The sequence below is a fragment of the Rissa tridactyla genome, chromosome Z, assembly GCF_028500815.1.
Source record: "Rissa tridactyla isolate bRisTri1 chromosome Z, bRisTri1.patW.cur.20221130, whole genome shotgun sequence".
Classification (NCBI taxonomy): Eukaryota; Metazoa; Chordata; class Aves; order Charadriiformes; family Laridae; genus Rissa; species Rissa tridactyla.
Genome location: NC_071497.1, coordinates 62711471 through 62726065, shown reverse-complemented (window position 1 = coordinate 62726065; position 14595 = coordinate 62711471). Strand labels below are relative to the sequence as shown.

Here is a 14595-nt window from a genome sequence, read left to right as displayed (position 1 = left end):
AAAAATCCCCAAAGAGGAACTAGGCAGAGGCACATGTTCCTCTCACTGCCGCTCCCCGCCCCGGCCGGGCCTTCCGCAGCCGACGGGAAGCCCGAGCCTCGCTGGCACCGCCGGCGCCGACGCCTGAAGGGGGCGACCCCGGACCCCCTTCCCCGGGGGCGCGAGCCGCTGGCAACCCAACACCGCCGCCGGCTGCCACTGGCCGCCGCGGGCCCGCCAGTGACGAACCCGCCGGCGGGCGGGGGGCGGGCAGCACCGGGCTCCGCCCCTCGGCCGCCGTCAGTCAGCGGGCGGGGCGGGGCGGGGCGGTGGCAGTGCGGGTTGGCGGGCTGGCCGGGGGGGCGGGGCGGAGGCAGCGCCTACGGCGCGGGTTGGTGGGCGGGCCGCGGGGGCGGGGCGGAGGCAGCGCCGGCGGCGGGCTGGGCGCTGCCGAGGCACTGGGGTGGTGAGCGCGGCTGGGGGACGCGGGGCGGACGCAGAGCGAAGAGCGGGCCGAAGAGCAGGGGGACGCGGCCGTGGCTGCTTGGCGGCGCGAGGAGGGAGACGGTGGCGGCGCCGCCGCCGCTGCAGCTGCTGCTGAGGTAAAGCTAATGCCGCCGCGGACGCCTCACCTGGCGCTGCCCCGCGGGCGGCCGGCGGGGCAGGAGAGCAGGGCGGTGTGCAGCCGGGCACCGGCCGCCGCTGCGGGCTGATATGGGCCGTCGCCGCCCCGTGCAACTTTTTCCCCCTGCCGGCGGCGGCTGTGTCACCGCCGAGACCTCCGGCGCGGCAGGCCCGGGCGGGCCGCCCGCTGGGGCCGGCGCCGAGCCCTGGGGGCGACGGAGCTTCTTCCCCCCGCGGCCGGGGGTGGCCCGGCCCGGCGCTTCCTGGTCGGGCAGGGCGGGCGGCGCGCCGTGCTGGGGGCGAGGCCCGGCGACCGCGGGGCTGCCCGGGAGCCCCGGCTTCGGCGTGCGGCGTGGGGAGCCGGGCCGCTGCCCCTGCCCGGCCGGTGTTCCCGCGGCGGCGGAGGGGGGGTCCGTAGGAAGCGCTGAGGCGGCCGTCGCCGCGGGGAGCGGGCGGCGCGGCGCCGAGCCCGCCTGTTCCCGGGTCACCGCTGAGGGCGGTCGGGGCGGCTCCGCGACCGGCCCCGGGGCGGGGAGAGCCGTCTCCGCGCAGCCCTGTCCCGGCGGCGGAGGGACTGCGCCCCCCGAGCGGGGCCGGAGCGGGGGACCGGCCTCCGGCCGCCGGAGAGCGGGTGCTCTACGGCGGGGACCGCCGCCCCGGTGCGTGCTGGTGCAGGGCTGCCGGCGGGGTTAACTTGCCGGTCTCGTAGCAGAATGGAAGCTCAGTTTGTACTGCCTTCCTAGGTATTTTAATTATTACTTTAATGGCTTTTCTGAAGTGGTCTCGATGCACCCCTGCCTTCTTCCATAGCGTTGCAGACCGTATAAAGTCTTTGAGATGTTTCAGAACGGGACATGCTTTACAGTGTCCAGAGTGAAATTAAGGTACTTATTCCGTGTGTCTGTATTTGAACTTGTTCAGCAGTAGAGTCTTCACAGGCTAAAAATCACTCTTTGAGAGACTGGAAGTGGTGTAAAGGTATTAGTATACATCACCTTCACAATGTATCATGAACCTCACTTTCTTGCAGAAAATAATGTTCCGATGCGGTACTTACCTTGGTCATCTCCAGTTGGAGAGCGGCAGCATCGCACTTCGGAGATAACTGCAGTTTGAGTTACAGGTGTGTAGACACCTAGTGGGGAGAAGAGTCATTCTCCAAGCAAATTTGCTGCTTTCATTTAAATTCTTTTTATTTCAGTGACTCCCTAAGTACGTTAATCTGCTCTTCTCTTGACTAAGCTTATAATTGCAGTGGAAGGGAAGTTCACGATAGGCACTGTTTCCCTAGGGATTTTTGGAGTAAGAGATATGTCAGTATAAGGAGATGTGGTTATTGACATAATGGTGAAGAAAATCTTTGCTGTCTTGTATAGGGGTGGTGTATCAGTAACACATGTGCACCCATCTGGTTGGGCTCGTAGTTACATAGAATCACGGAGTAGAAGTTTTTAGTCACTAAAGGAATGCTAGCTAGTATGAGAGGAAATGCTTGGGTACCAGCGGAGCGGGAGCCAGACATCATTTTTAATAGGGGAAGAAAGGGGGAGTGGAGGGGAAGCTTTCATGTCCCCTTCCTTTTCCACTTAAATTTACATGAATCTCTTGAATGTTTCTGTTGAATTTTAAATTTTATAACTGTTGAAATGCCCAACATAAACCATTTGCTGAGACACCAGAATTCTGCCTGAACTCAGGAATCTTTCACTGGTATGAAGTTCTTAGACAGTAAATAAAAAACAAATGAGCGTTTGATTATCTTACAATACTTCTTCCTCCTTTTCCATTCCACCAGCCAAATGGAAATCCAGCAATACATCATCTCAAGTATAACAATGTTTCTTGCCTAAAGTGTTTGGTTTGGTTTTTTCCCTCTACTTAAGATGGTCTCCAAGCTATTTATTTTAGAACTAATCAGCTTAAGTCAGTTTGAGTCAAAATGTCTGAGTCTAGAGACCGTGTAACTTCACTTGGAGTGAAGGGAATTTGTTTATACGGAATTTTAATAGAGTGGTAAGTAAAGAACTGTCAAAGAGGACTCTTTGGTGACACTGCAGTGTTACCATGCTGGTGTGGAGAACCGGTGTCTGTCCCTGCGTTAGGGCTGTCTGCAAGGCTCTCGGAGTCTAAGTCTTCCTCCATCTCCAAACCTGACATGTAGTGAGAACAGAAAAAGGCATAAATCCAAGGAATTCAGCAGGGCTCACACACGGGAGTGTCTCCAAGTACGTGAACTGTAGATCAGTCAGGAGATGGGATGCTGGGGACCCCGTACCAAGGGCAGTGCTGGGGAGTGAGTACGAGCCGGTACTGCAGCTGTGAGCCCCAGGGAAACTGAATTTAGGGAAACTTTGCTACTGTAACTGCATTGAGTTCTTCTAACATGCAAGTAAACTGGACCTTTTGTCCTATCTGATTCAGGTTTTGAGTTTTTAAAATATGCTTAAAAACTGTCATAAGCAGTTTTTATGTTATTACAACATTTTCAGTTCTGTATTGTCAGACCAAGCGTAAGAGACACAAGTACTCATTTTAAGTATCTGGCTGTAAAGTTGCTATGATACATTTGATAATAAAAGATCAGAGGAGTAGGTCAAGTCAGTTAAATTATGCAGTGTTTAGAAGACTTACTTCGTTGACTGCCAAAATGCCTGTAGGCGGTAGGAGTGAAATGGGTAGTTGTAGCAGAGCACTTGTTGAACCTTTCTTAAAAAGAAAATAAATATTTCAGAATATTTAATGTAGCTGAAGTGGTAATTTTCTAGCAGGTTTTGCTGTGCATAGTTGGTTTTGACTGGAAACATTTAGATTAGCTCCAACACTTAGATCTAAGGTGCGTAAGTGCATTTTGTTCCCTTGATATATGAAATGGGAGGAACCCATGCTTTTGAAAAGGCTTTTGTACCATTTAATTGATACTTGTGCTTTAGGTTTTTGTTTCTTTTTTTTTTTCTCTAGTTGGCTGTACACTTTCCTCTGTCAGAAGAGGCGAAATGAAATATCAGTGCAACTTGTCACGTTAGTTGCAAAATCTGTGATGTTTGGTAGTGTGAGCTAAGCAGCATAGTTTGGTTTTTCCGAAGTGGCTGCAGAAATTGCTCATTAAAATTTTGATGGGAGCTGGATGCCTAATCCACGTGGATAGATTTGCAAGTTATTAAAATAAATACTTGTGTGTAGGCTTTTTGAAATAAGAAGTCTAATTCAGGCTCAGATAATTCTTTTCCTACAGCAAAAACTGGTTGCAAGGGATGATAAGGAAGTGCTTCAAGAATTTAGAAGATTTTCTTCTGTATTCTGTTTCAAGAGGTGTTACGCAATAAGCTGCAGGGAATTATATTTAGACCTGATGAACTGAAGAGGAGAGGGTCATTCACTGGCAAAGGAAGCACGTATACATTCTTATAAATGCTTTTTAGCTTGTCAGTTAGTCACGTTCCAGGGGCTTCATGACTGAAACATTAGAGAAAATGGTGTGGAAAAGAGCTGTCAGAGGTTCCCTGTTCCAGCCCTGTCTACTGGTGTCCCTTTACAACGTAAAATGGAGTGTTTCTCAAAAAAAATCAGCTTTCTGTATGCTAAGTACATAGTACACAGTCTGTATTTACCTACTGGTATTACATACCCCCCTTGAGTCTTTTATTTAGCTGTAGTTCAGGAGTTTCGATACCACTTTGAGTAGTTAGAACTTTCTGTTTCCCAGTATAGACTTTCAAATTATGATTGGGCTTGTCTTTTTAAGTAGATGAAAATTAGTAACAGTTGCAACAATGTTTAGAAAACTTTCACTGTTCTATATGTCTTTAAGCTACTGTTTTCTAAATTGATTTTTTTTTAGTCGTATTTTTCCTTTTTACTTTATGGTTGGGCAACCTTGAATCAAATGTTCAGGCCTGTATTCTCTTGCCTTTAGTGTAATTTAAGCATACACCCTGATACTTTCCTCCTGCTAGTGCTGCTTAGGTGGGCTGGGTGTGCCTGTTTCAGTTGCTGATTGTTCTTCTAGTATTATACCATAAACACATTAAAAAACATCTGGAAGATGGGGGAGCGGGGAAGCCCCTCTTTTTAAGAAAACAGAAATACAGTACTCATCAAGTAAAAACATTTTGGACTTTTTCGTTCTCCTCAAATGAGAACCCTCTCTCCAATAGGATTTTGGAGTGTAGGCTTTGGGCTGGGGATTGTTGCCTGTCCTCCCCATCTGCATAAACAGCAGGAGGTTGAACACCCCAGTGGTGAGCGTCAGCGCTAATTACAGTGAGCTCCTCCTCTGTCCTGGCAGACCTCTTGTGGGGAAGGGTTGTGGCTGTGTGTCTTCAGGGAGATAACATGTAAAATCTTGCTGCCAGGTTAGATACTGCTCTACAGGGATAGCTCCAGGGTTTAGCCCTCTTGTTCTGAGACTTCAGTAGCCATAAGCCACAGAGAAGGAAGCATGCCTCATACTGCAGGGGTGCAAATTTGGTTCAAGTAATTAGACATACATCCTTTATAAAATTGAAGTGTTAGCTGGCAATTCTTTTTTTTGTGAAGTCACTGTGTTTCATTATTATTTAGGGTTCTTTTGTGGGACACAACTTCTGTGAGGGTTGCAGAAAGCTTAAGTTATAAGTGGAATCCAAACTTCACAATCATCAAGAGAATTTGGAACGATTTCACCAGTTTTCTCTTCTCTTTACAGGAAGAGCATGTGTGAAGAGTTTGGTGGCAGAATATTTAAGGTACATCGGCAATCTGTGGCAGGTACATCTGAAGAAGGTGTGACCAGCTACAAGAATCAGCTGAACTTGAGTATGGAGACCCTGGAGTGCCAGCAAGCTGAGAAAATGAACTAATTAGAAGAATATCACTAGACATAGAAGTGGTGGAACACATACTTCTGCAGCAATCATTGACTCAGAATAAATACATCAGCAAAAACATCAGCAGTGAAATGACAAATCCTGGTGCTTTTTGATTCTCTGGTGGATTTTATTACTTAAACATTGCTATTGACATTTTTATTACCCCATTTAATACATCTTGACTCTCTCTGTACATAAAATATAACTGGACAATTGCATTTTGATACTGTTTAATAACACCTGAATGTTAAATTGTTTGCCAAGATGAGCGCCGAAGGATATCAATACAGAGCTTTATATGACTACAAAAAAGAGCGAGAAGAAGACATTGACTTGCACTTAGGAGATATATTAACTGTGAATAAAGGTACCTTGCTAGCACTTGGATTCAGTGAAGGGGAAGAAGCAAAGCCTGAGGAAATTGGTTGGTTAAATGGCTTTAATGAAACCACAGGGGAGAGGGGGGATTTCCCAGGAACTTACGTAGAGTACATTGGAAGAAAAAAAATATCTCCCCCAACTCCAAAGCCTCGTCCTCCTCGACCCCTTCCTGTAGCACCAAGTCCTGCAAAAGTTGAAGCAGAGAGTGAGCAACAAGGTCAGTACTGTTCTCAGAAGGTGTGTGTGTGTCCCGTGGTTTTCAGATATTTTTGTTTCATAGACTTGTCTGACTGTCCATTTATGTGTGTAAAACCTGCTGGTCAGCTCTTCTACCGCATGGCTTATTTCAGTTAATCAAGAATTGTTTCTACTTCATAATATTTAGCTCACACCCTTTGTAAGTTCATCTGTTTTGTCTCATGCACTACAGAGACCAATAGCTTATGTGAGTTACATCTCACAGGTTGGAAAGTATGCTTATAATTCATGACTGTGAAGACTTAAATGGAGAATGAGCAGGCTAGCATTTATTTTAGGTTTCTAAGAAGCTGTCTGGTGGAAGTGTTTCCCTCTGTAGCTCATCAAGCTCACTATTGAGGACCTTCTTGGTGAATCCGACAGTACGAATTCCAAATAAACAGTATGTTCCTATCGTAAATCTCTTGCTAACAGCAAAAAAACATGTATTTTGCCACGGAGATTTACCTGGGGCATTAAAGGTAAGACCAAGCATTTAAAAAATGTACAATAGAATGATGATAAAGAGAAATTCAGGTTTAATGTGTTTTAGGGAGCAGGGCATGCAGTAGAAAAAAATAGCACTTACATAAACAAAGGAAGATATTTCCTTGGTTTAAACATAAGTTGCTTTCTAACATACATTTGTAACAGTGTGTTGGGCAGAACTCAGAGTTTGCTTAGAACTCTTCTGTTAATAGAGAAAGTGCCTTCTCTTTTTTAAGTGGAAAAACTTTAAGGTAAAAAATCAAAACACCCTTCCTCCAAGTGATTTGTCTCCTGTACCTGCTGACATTCAGATACTTGGGTTTTACATATCAACAAGCCAAGCCTGTCTTAGGATAGATTTTACATCGGTCTTTTACTTCTCAAAAGTCTAGAATGGCTTATATTGCTTCAACATCTAATACTTCTTAAATTCTCAGTGTTCCTTGCTGTAGGAAATAGAAGTTGTGGTATGTGATCCTGATTCTCACAGTGATACCACAGTCCTGAATATCATCACCCATCTGCCTCCATAGAAATATTTGCAGCATCACTTGCAAAGTTGTGGTATCAGTCTATCAGCTTCGATCCCTCTGTGCCTATTACGAATTTATATTCAGCTGTGCTGATAATCAGCGAAGATAAGAACAGAAATACAGAAAATTGTATGCGGCGGACCAAGTGGAAACCTGGCAGAAGCATTTCTAGGATGGGGGGTGCTCAATAAAGAGTAAATGTGAACTGTCTGTGAGCACTCAAGGATTGCTTGCAAGTGTAAATGCCTACGTGTACGTAGTTGTTAGAATGAAGGTGGGGGCAGATGGGGTTGTAATGGCATTTTAGGGTATAGTCTCCCTATTTCTAAATCCGTGAACTCTCAGCCTCTAGTGTTTAGAGTCTCCTGGTTTCTCAGTAGCTTAATTCTGAAAACGGGGTATTTGCTTTTGAAAGAAAACATGGTTACTTCTTTGATCATTCCTGGTATTGGATATTAATATGTGCTGATTGGATAACATTGATTTTTTTCTTAACCTATCACCTGCGGAGATAGTTTTCTCTATCACATGTAACAGCAGAATAAACATGGCTCTTCGGATAGGCACCTCAGTGCTGACGGGTTATTTTGAGATGCAAAGGGTGGAAAGAAGATTTCATTCTTTACATGTGCATGCTGTGGTGAAGTAACCAGCGTGCATCCCAGGCTCTGATGCATTTATTGCTTTAAACTTAAAGTAGTGCTTTGTAACTTGCTTGGTCTCTGTATTCACGCTTGCTTGATGCTCTTCACATCTTCACGCTGTGAGCTGGCCAGAGCGCTGTGCTGGGAAATCCTGGTGTTAATCTTGCAGTTTCTCAGCATGCCCCAAGACTGCATTTGTAACAGACATGTATGGGAGTTTTGGCAGCTGGGAGCTGCTCTGGGAAATTCTGATGCAGATCTGGGGGTTTCTGCTTAAATGTAGACTTTTCTGCTGCCTTGGGATGAGGCAGTGCCCCAAGCCTTAGTGACTGGATCTCTCCTAAACTGAAGTTTATTGCCTCTAGAGTGAGTAGCAGTTACATACATTGTGTTTAGTTTTAATAGCTTAGGACTGTTGGGGATTTGAAATGAGAAAATGTGCTAATTTAACTGGGAATCTTGATCTCAAAGTCTGCACACGTGATCCTGCCATGCTCCAACATGTTTAAGAATCAGCTTGCAATCCAGTCATGTATTTTTCTGATTAAAAAAAGAAAAGCTAAGTTCTCACAACTCCTTTTGAATTAAAGATTTTAAGCTTGATGTAAAAGGCTAGGCATCTTCAGTAGTGCCCTAGGATCAAGGATTATACCCCCCTCAACAGATTTAGGGGAAGTACTGAAATTTGAACTCCAAATAGCTCAAGAATAAGGTTTAATTACTTTTAAAATAATGTATCTTTACTTAAAAGAAATTGTGAAGAGTAATAATAATATACAGATCCTTTTACTGTAAAGATCTAAGGCAGAGAGCACTTTAAATCTTAGAAACAAATTTGGGAAATGTTGCACTGAAAGGGTATTAAAAAAAATGAAATTAAAGTGAAGTTTTTGAGTGAGCAGAATAATACAAAAATTATACCTATGGTGAAAGTGGAGGTGCAGAGGGAAGTATAGTTCAGATAAAAAATAATGTAGCAATGTACATTTGACTTTCAGGTGGCTTCACTATTTTGCTATAAAAGATTTGGTGCAGGGAATAGCACAGTTAATATTGTCCAGCAGCCAATGTAATGGGCAGTAGGCCAGAAGATTCTTCCCAGGATGATACTTCGCTCCACACCCCTAGAGTGTATTTCAAATAAATTAATGCGTAGTATGAAAGTTGCTTGACCAAATACAGTCAAGTTTACATTTTTGGTACTTGATGATTTGAAACTGCTGTGGATCAAAATGACAAATTAATGGGGAACTGGAAGCAGACTTCCGAAGTGTATCTCAGTTATTTGTAGTCTATATACTTTTTTCATTCTGTGAAGAGTCAATTCTCTATCTACCCCTGTTGTGTATATGTTGAATAAGAATATCAGAAACTTAATTGGAGACTTTAAATAAAAAAAATAGAATCTCATGAGTTCTTTTAATTTTACCACATACATATATTATTTTTTTAAGAAAATACTTTCTTATAATTTAAATATTCCTTAGGTATTTATTCTGAATGGTCTTTTCCCTTGGCCTTGATAAGCTTGATCACCTGCTCATCAGTGTGCAGATTGTTTTTTAATAGATCAAATTTGCAATATTTGGGCACGATGCTGACAGTGTTCACAATGCTGCAGTACTCATAACACAAATAATCAGACATCTGAACAGAGTTTGTAGTCAATGAAGCTAGTAACACAGGCAGAGTTGCTTAGGCAGTCACAGTCTTACTTATAAATAGGGACCTCTTTAAATATTAAAAGCCAAGATGAAAACATAAAACTGCTGGTGGTCTCAGATGCTATTAATTCATTTATTTATTACAACGCTTAGGTCAGATCTTTCCCCAGATATTTTCTATGACCCGTTTGAATTTCTAGAACCACTGATCAAGACAGGAACTGGGGCTCCTTGACTGATATTTTAGGACTGTTGCATTTTGTCTGCATCTCTTACCTTTATCAATAAAGAAGTAAGTTTAGTCTGAGTTTATGGGGCTTTTTTTTTTTTTTTTATTATTGCATCTGAAAAGATAGGAAAATAAAGGCGATACAAGTGCCCCAGGAAGTCTCTAGCACCTTTCAGTTTCAGGGCTGGTGCAGGTCAGACCTGTGGCAAAGCAGATTTAGCTCTCATGTGAGGCTCTCCCTGGCACAACCTGCCTTTTCCCCAGGTTTCTTCTCCCACCAGGCAAGGGTGACTGGCTGCTGCTGGAGGCATGAAGGCACTTGCAACAGTGAGATCCAGATATCTGAAGTTTACATCAAGCAGTAAAGATTTTATATGAATGTGTGTGTTTGGGTTTTTTTTCTAAAATGCTTTCTTTTTTAAATTGGAGCTACATAGGACTGTTTGCTGTCACTTAGCCCTGTCTCGCCCAGCTCCTTGAAAATGCAAAGTGCATAAGCTGTACTGAGTCCTCCTGAGTTTTGTGAACTTTGATTCAGCTCATCTGATACGGCTGCATATGTTTAGAATTGGTTCATACAGTATTGTTTCTCTACCTGGTTTGTGAAGGCTGATCTTATGCAGACTTTGGACCATAAAGCTTCAATTGATCGACAGAAATACTTTCAGACTTAAATTGGAATGCTAAATTCCCACTTTGAAATGAAGGTCAGATTGCAGAGGGGCAGACCATAACTTTATATGAATAATTTGTCTGTTTTGATGTTTTGGAGCTTCCTGCAACTTCCTGTGTGACTTAAAAGGGTTGTGTATGTTGACACTTCGTACCATTTTAGCTGGTTTGGAGCCTAAAAATACTCTAAAGCTCTTCCTTCTTGTGATGAAACTATAACATAGATTTTTAAAAAAAAAAAAAAAACCAACACCTTTCTTTATGCTTTTCTCCTAGAACAGATACAGATCAGCAGATTAGACAAAGATAATGACATGGAACACTTGGGAACTTTCCTTTCAGAGACCAGGTTATGCAATCTCTGACAGAGATCCAAACTGATGGAGAGCGTAAAACCATTTGTGCATGCTTGAACTGAATGTGCTGTAGGATTTGTTTCTTTAATATTGCTATAAAGCCAGTAGAGCGATTGCCTTTCTGAAAATTATTTACGTTTGTAAATTAGGGGGCATAAGAGTGAGTGGAATGCTGTGAGCCTGGAGCCTCCGTTGGGAAGAACAGAGTCATCATCTCTCCTGATTTAAGCAAATGGAAAAAGGAAATTATGGAGTGAAGTGATGAGTCACTATCTCATTTGGTAAATGTGTTTGCTGTTCAAGGCAGAGCCCTTGGATTGGTTTTAAAAAGCCCAGTTTGAGCGTAAGCCTTTGCCCTGCTGCAATCGTCAGAACTGTCCTGCAGTCATGAACTTCACAAGTCGGTTGCTTTTGACTTGCACAGAGAAATGGCGCAGGTTTCTGCCAGAGAACATTGCCAGCTACTTGTGGTCGCATTTGTTGGTGCACAAGGCAAATTTCTAGCTGCCATATGAGCGCATGCATCTGAAAACAAAGTTTCTTGCCACCTGCTTTATTGCTAATGAAAACAAAGATTTTGCAAGCTGCATTAAAGTGAGGCAGAGCATTTTTTTTTTAAATAATAAAATCAGGATGATAGTAACTAAAAAAATCTTTGTAAGCACCACAGAGAGCACAGGGATAGGCTTGCAAATACTAATACAAATTGCATATTAACAGTGGACCTGGGCGAGTTCATGGTTGATGCGTGGCCCCACCTGCTGGTCTAGGAGGAACGAAGCAAGAGGGAGGAAGGAGCTTCAAAACCAGCATCTTCCATGTTGTGTTTTAATTGTCCCATGATAAAAGTAAAAAAGGAGAGGAAGCTTTTTAAAAGAGCATTTTAATTGACCAATTTATATTTCTAGGAAAAATACACAGAACCCCCTTTTGATCCTCAAAGATGACCTCAGACCTGAAAAGGCTTATGTGGCTGAAATGCATCTTTTTTTCCCAGCTGTATCAATTAGTCTAAAAAAAATACTGCCTTTTGTTACACACTTTGCTTTAAGAAACTGAAAGAATAAGACACTCCTGTTTTGATGCTATAAGAAGTGTTTTTCTGTTTTGTATCGCACCGATTTTAATATGCCTTTCTGTAGTTACAACAGTGGCATTGTGTTGAGCGACTTTGCTTACCTTCTCTAGCCTTCTGTCGTACTGATTCAGTCTGTTAATACTTCCTGCTGACATGAATGCTCCTGGGGCAGATTTAAAACAAGGCAAAGGTGAAGTAGCCTGCTCCTCTCCCTAGGAGTCATCTTCATCTGTTCCTGTAGCTGTGATCCAGGGACATCTGAGAAAAACACTGGTTAGCAAATAGTTCTTACTTAGGCTTGCACACGATAACATCAGTTTGTGAGTTTCAGCAACACATGGTGCTAAGTATTTGCCAAGAATGGATCATTCTGCACCCTGAGCAAATAACCGTGCCCACTTTAAATAGTTGTGTGATGCCATATACGCATCCAGATTTTCTTGTGTGAAAGAACACAGGTGTTGTAACTGCAGCTGGCTGTGCACTCTTTCACATCTGCATCTTGCTCCAAAGCTGCTTTCCATGATGAACATCCGTGAAATCAATCTGAAGGCTAGAATACAAAGAACTACTTTATTTTCATAGCTGAGAATGACAAGGGGAATTACAGGATTTTAAAGAAATATTTATTTTAACTGGAGAAGGATTTTAAGTGCTGAGAATACTTTGGTGAGAATCTAGGTACTTAGGAGAATTTACTGAGAATTTTTGGCTTAAAAAAAAAGTAATAACTGTGGTTAATACTTGCTAACTTCTGTTCAGGCTTTCAGCAAAATATATGTCTAAAATAGAATCCTATTTTGTGGCTTCATTAATAGAAGAGCTTATTTTTTTTCCCTTTTTTGTTATGTATTGCGTTTTTTGCACTTTGTTATAGAAATGCCTGTATCCTTGGACTTTGCCTGAAGTCTTTTGGTAAAGTGTTAGCAGGTGTAACTTTTTGTACTAACTTGATTGCTTTTTGTTCAGTCATTTATGAATGCTGTATGCAGCAGTCCACAAGAACAGCACCCAAACACTGTTCTTTATTTTCACATATTGATCCACTTTATAAAAACATTTGCATGTTAGACAGTATTTAAAAATAATATTTAAGCTGACGGCTTTTCGGGTAATAAGGATCTGTAATCAAAATCCTCAGGACCCAGTTTCAAAAATATGGTACTGCCCTGAGCTAGGGAAAGATGTAATTGCATATGGTTTCTACACTTTAAAAATATCTTTTGAGACTGTCTTGTACCTCAAAACTACTACGTAAACTATGGCATGAATGATGAAAAAGGTCTTTAACAGTTCAGTTAGCTGTCAGACTTCGTGCTTGTATAATCCACTGGATCTGTTTGTATACCCTTGGCAGCATTTGCTGTGATAGAGCATTTCCCGGAGGTTAATGTCTGAGATAGTTTCTTTGCTAGAGATTGTGGATGTCGAGGGCAAGAAGTGACATCTGAACATGCCAACTTCTATCTGTGCTAGCAGATCACTTGGTGGTGTCTGGGATGGGAAGATGCACCTGCAGAAGGCAGACCTGCTGCAGGAAGAGCAGTTACTTCTGTTCCACTCAGCTCCCAGAAGCTCTTGAGCAGCTCTTGTATTTTTCAGTAAATAGGCAAGGTGTAGACAGGGCTGGTTTTTCTCTATGTTTTCTTTGCCTTTTTTTTTTTCTTTTAAATTGTGTTTCTGTATGTTGGAAAGCCAGACAGAGTTAACTCTGCTTTCCTTTACAGTTTTGCTGCTTCCTTCTAAAAAACATGCACACTTAAAAAATGTAAAGAAACTGGCCAACAGCCAAATTATTCCACTTAAACACTTAAGATCGGTGTAATTTGAGGTCTTTTCCTCACTCTTTCTCCCCTGTGGGATTGGATTTGTTGGATGCAGCATGTCCAAGCAGTCCTGTGCTGTAGCCTCCTCCTTACCAGCTGGAAAGGAAGGGACAGTCGCGCAACTTGAGATCTGTAGTTCAAGGAAGGAATACACCTCCCTAGTGTTGTTGCACTAGTTTTGTTTGTCATCTTTACAGATACAAGAGTGGAATTTATTTGTTGAGGTTAGGAGAGAAAACTTCAGTGCTGTCACCGATTCCTTCCTAGATCTCCTCATCCCACTTGGACAAGATTTGTAGGTAGCAGATAATCATCGAGGATTGTTCTTGGTGAAGAAACTTTCAAATGGTATCAGACGTGGCAGACCCATGTTTCAAAGCATGTTACGGCTTCTCTGTCAGTACGTCTCAAAGGGAAAGCTTTTCGTTTGTGAGGTTACCTTTTAATTTCCAAGCTCTCTTCCTAAGCTGTTTTTGGATGGAGGTAGACCAAAGCGCTTAAATTAGGGAATTAATGAAAGAAACCACTAATTATGCACAGTGGTAGATAAGGCTGCACAGCTGTGTCTGGTTTCGTTATCTTTCTATCCAGGAACATTTCAGAAATAAGCAGTTAAGGGGAAAGATTTGCAGTCCTTTTCCTACTTGCACGTGGTGTTCAACCCTGTGACCACACATTCCAGTCCTCTATTGCTAATTTGCAATTTTTCATGTGCTGTGCTTGGATGGAGATGCGAAAACGTCTGTTGTGTTTATGAACTTAGCCTTGAATTGTCTTCTTACCGAGACACAGCTGCTTGGTACAGGTGAGGAGCGACAGAGGCTGTAGCAAAGCCCTCCATCATTTCCCACGTTCCTCCTTGTTGACTGGTGCACGTTTGAGGGGCATCTGCCCTGCCATGGTCTGCAAAGGGCCGTGAGGCTCCAGGGCACCGTGGGGTGCAGCAAGGTGTGATCTGCTCCCATGGTCTTCCCATCTCTGCTGATGCATGGGTCTTCTGCGAGGGGTCAGCACCCTTTGAGAGCTCCTCTGAAAC

General features: G+C 43.3%; 1 protein-coding gene across 2 annotated transcripts in view; it reads left to right on the top strand.

Moving 5' to 3' along the window:
- Window positions 1–427: 427 nt before the first annotated feature.
- PIK3R1 (phosphoinositide-3-kinase regulatory subunit 1) overlaps window positions 428–14595 on the top strand; it is a 61408-nt gene continuing 47240 nt past the window's right edge. Inside the window, exons 1-3 of one of the 2 annotated variants that reach the window (XM_054184668.1) lie at window positions 451–581; window positions 1634–1726; window positions 5288–6048. In XM_054184668.1, the coding sequence (XP_054040643.1) occupies window positions 5715–6048 (334 nt within the window). In that variant the 5' untranslated portion in view covers window positions 451–581; window positions 1634–1726; window positions 5288–5714. Of the gene's footprint in view, window positions 582–1633; window positions 1727–5287; window positions 6049–14595 lie in introns of both variants that reach the window. The other variant, XM_054184667.1, reaches the window with a different exon arrangement.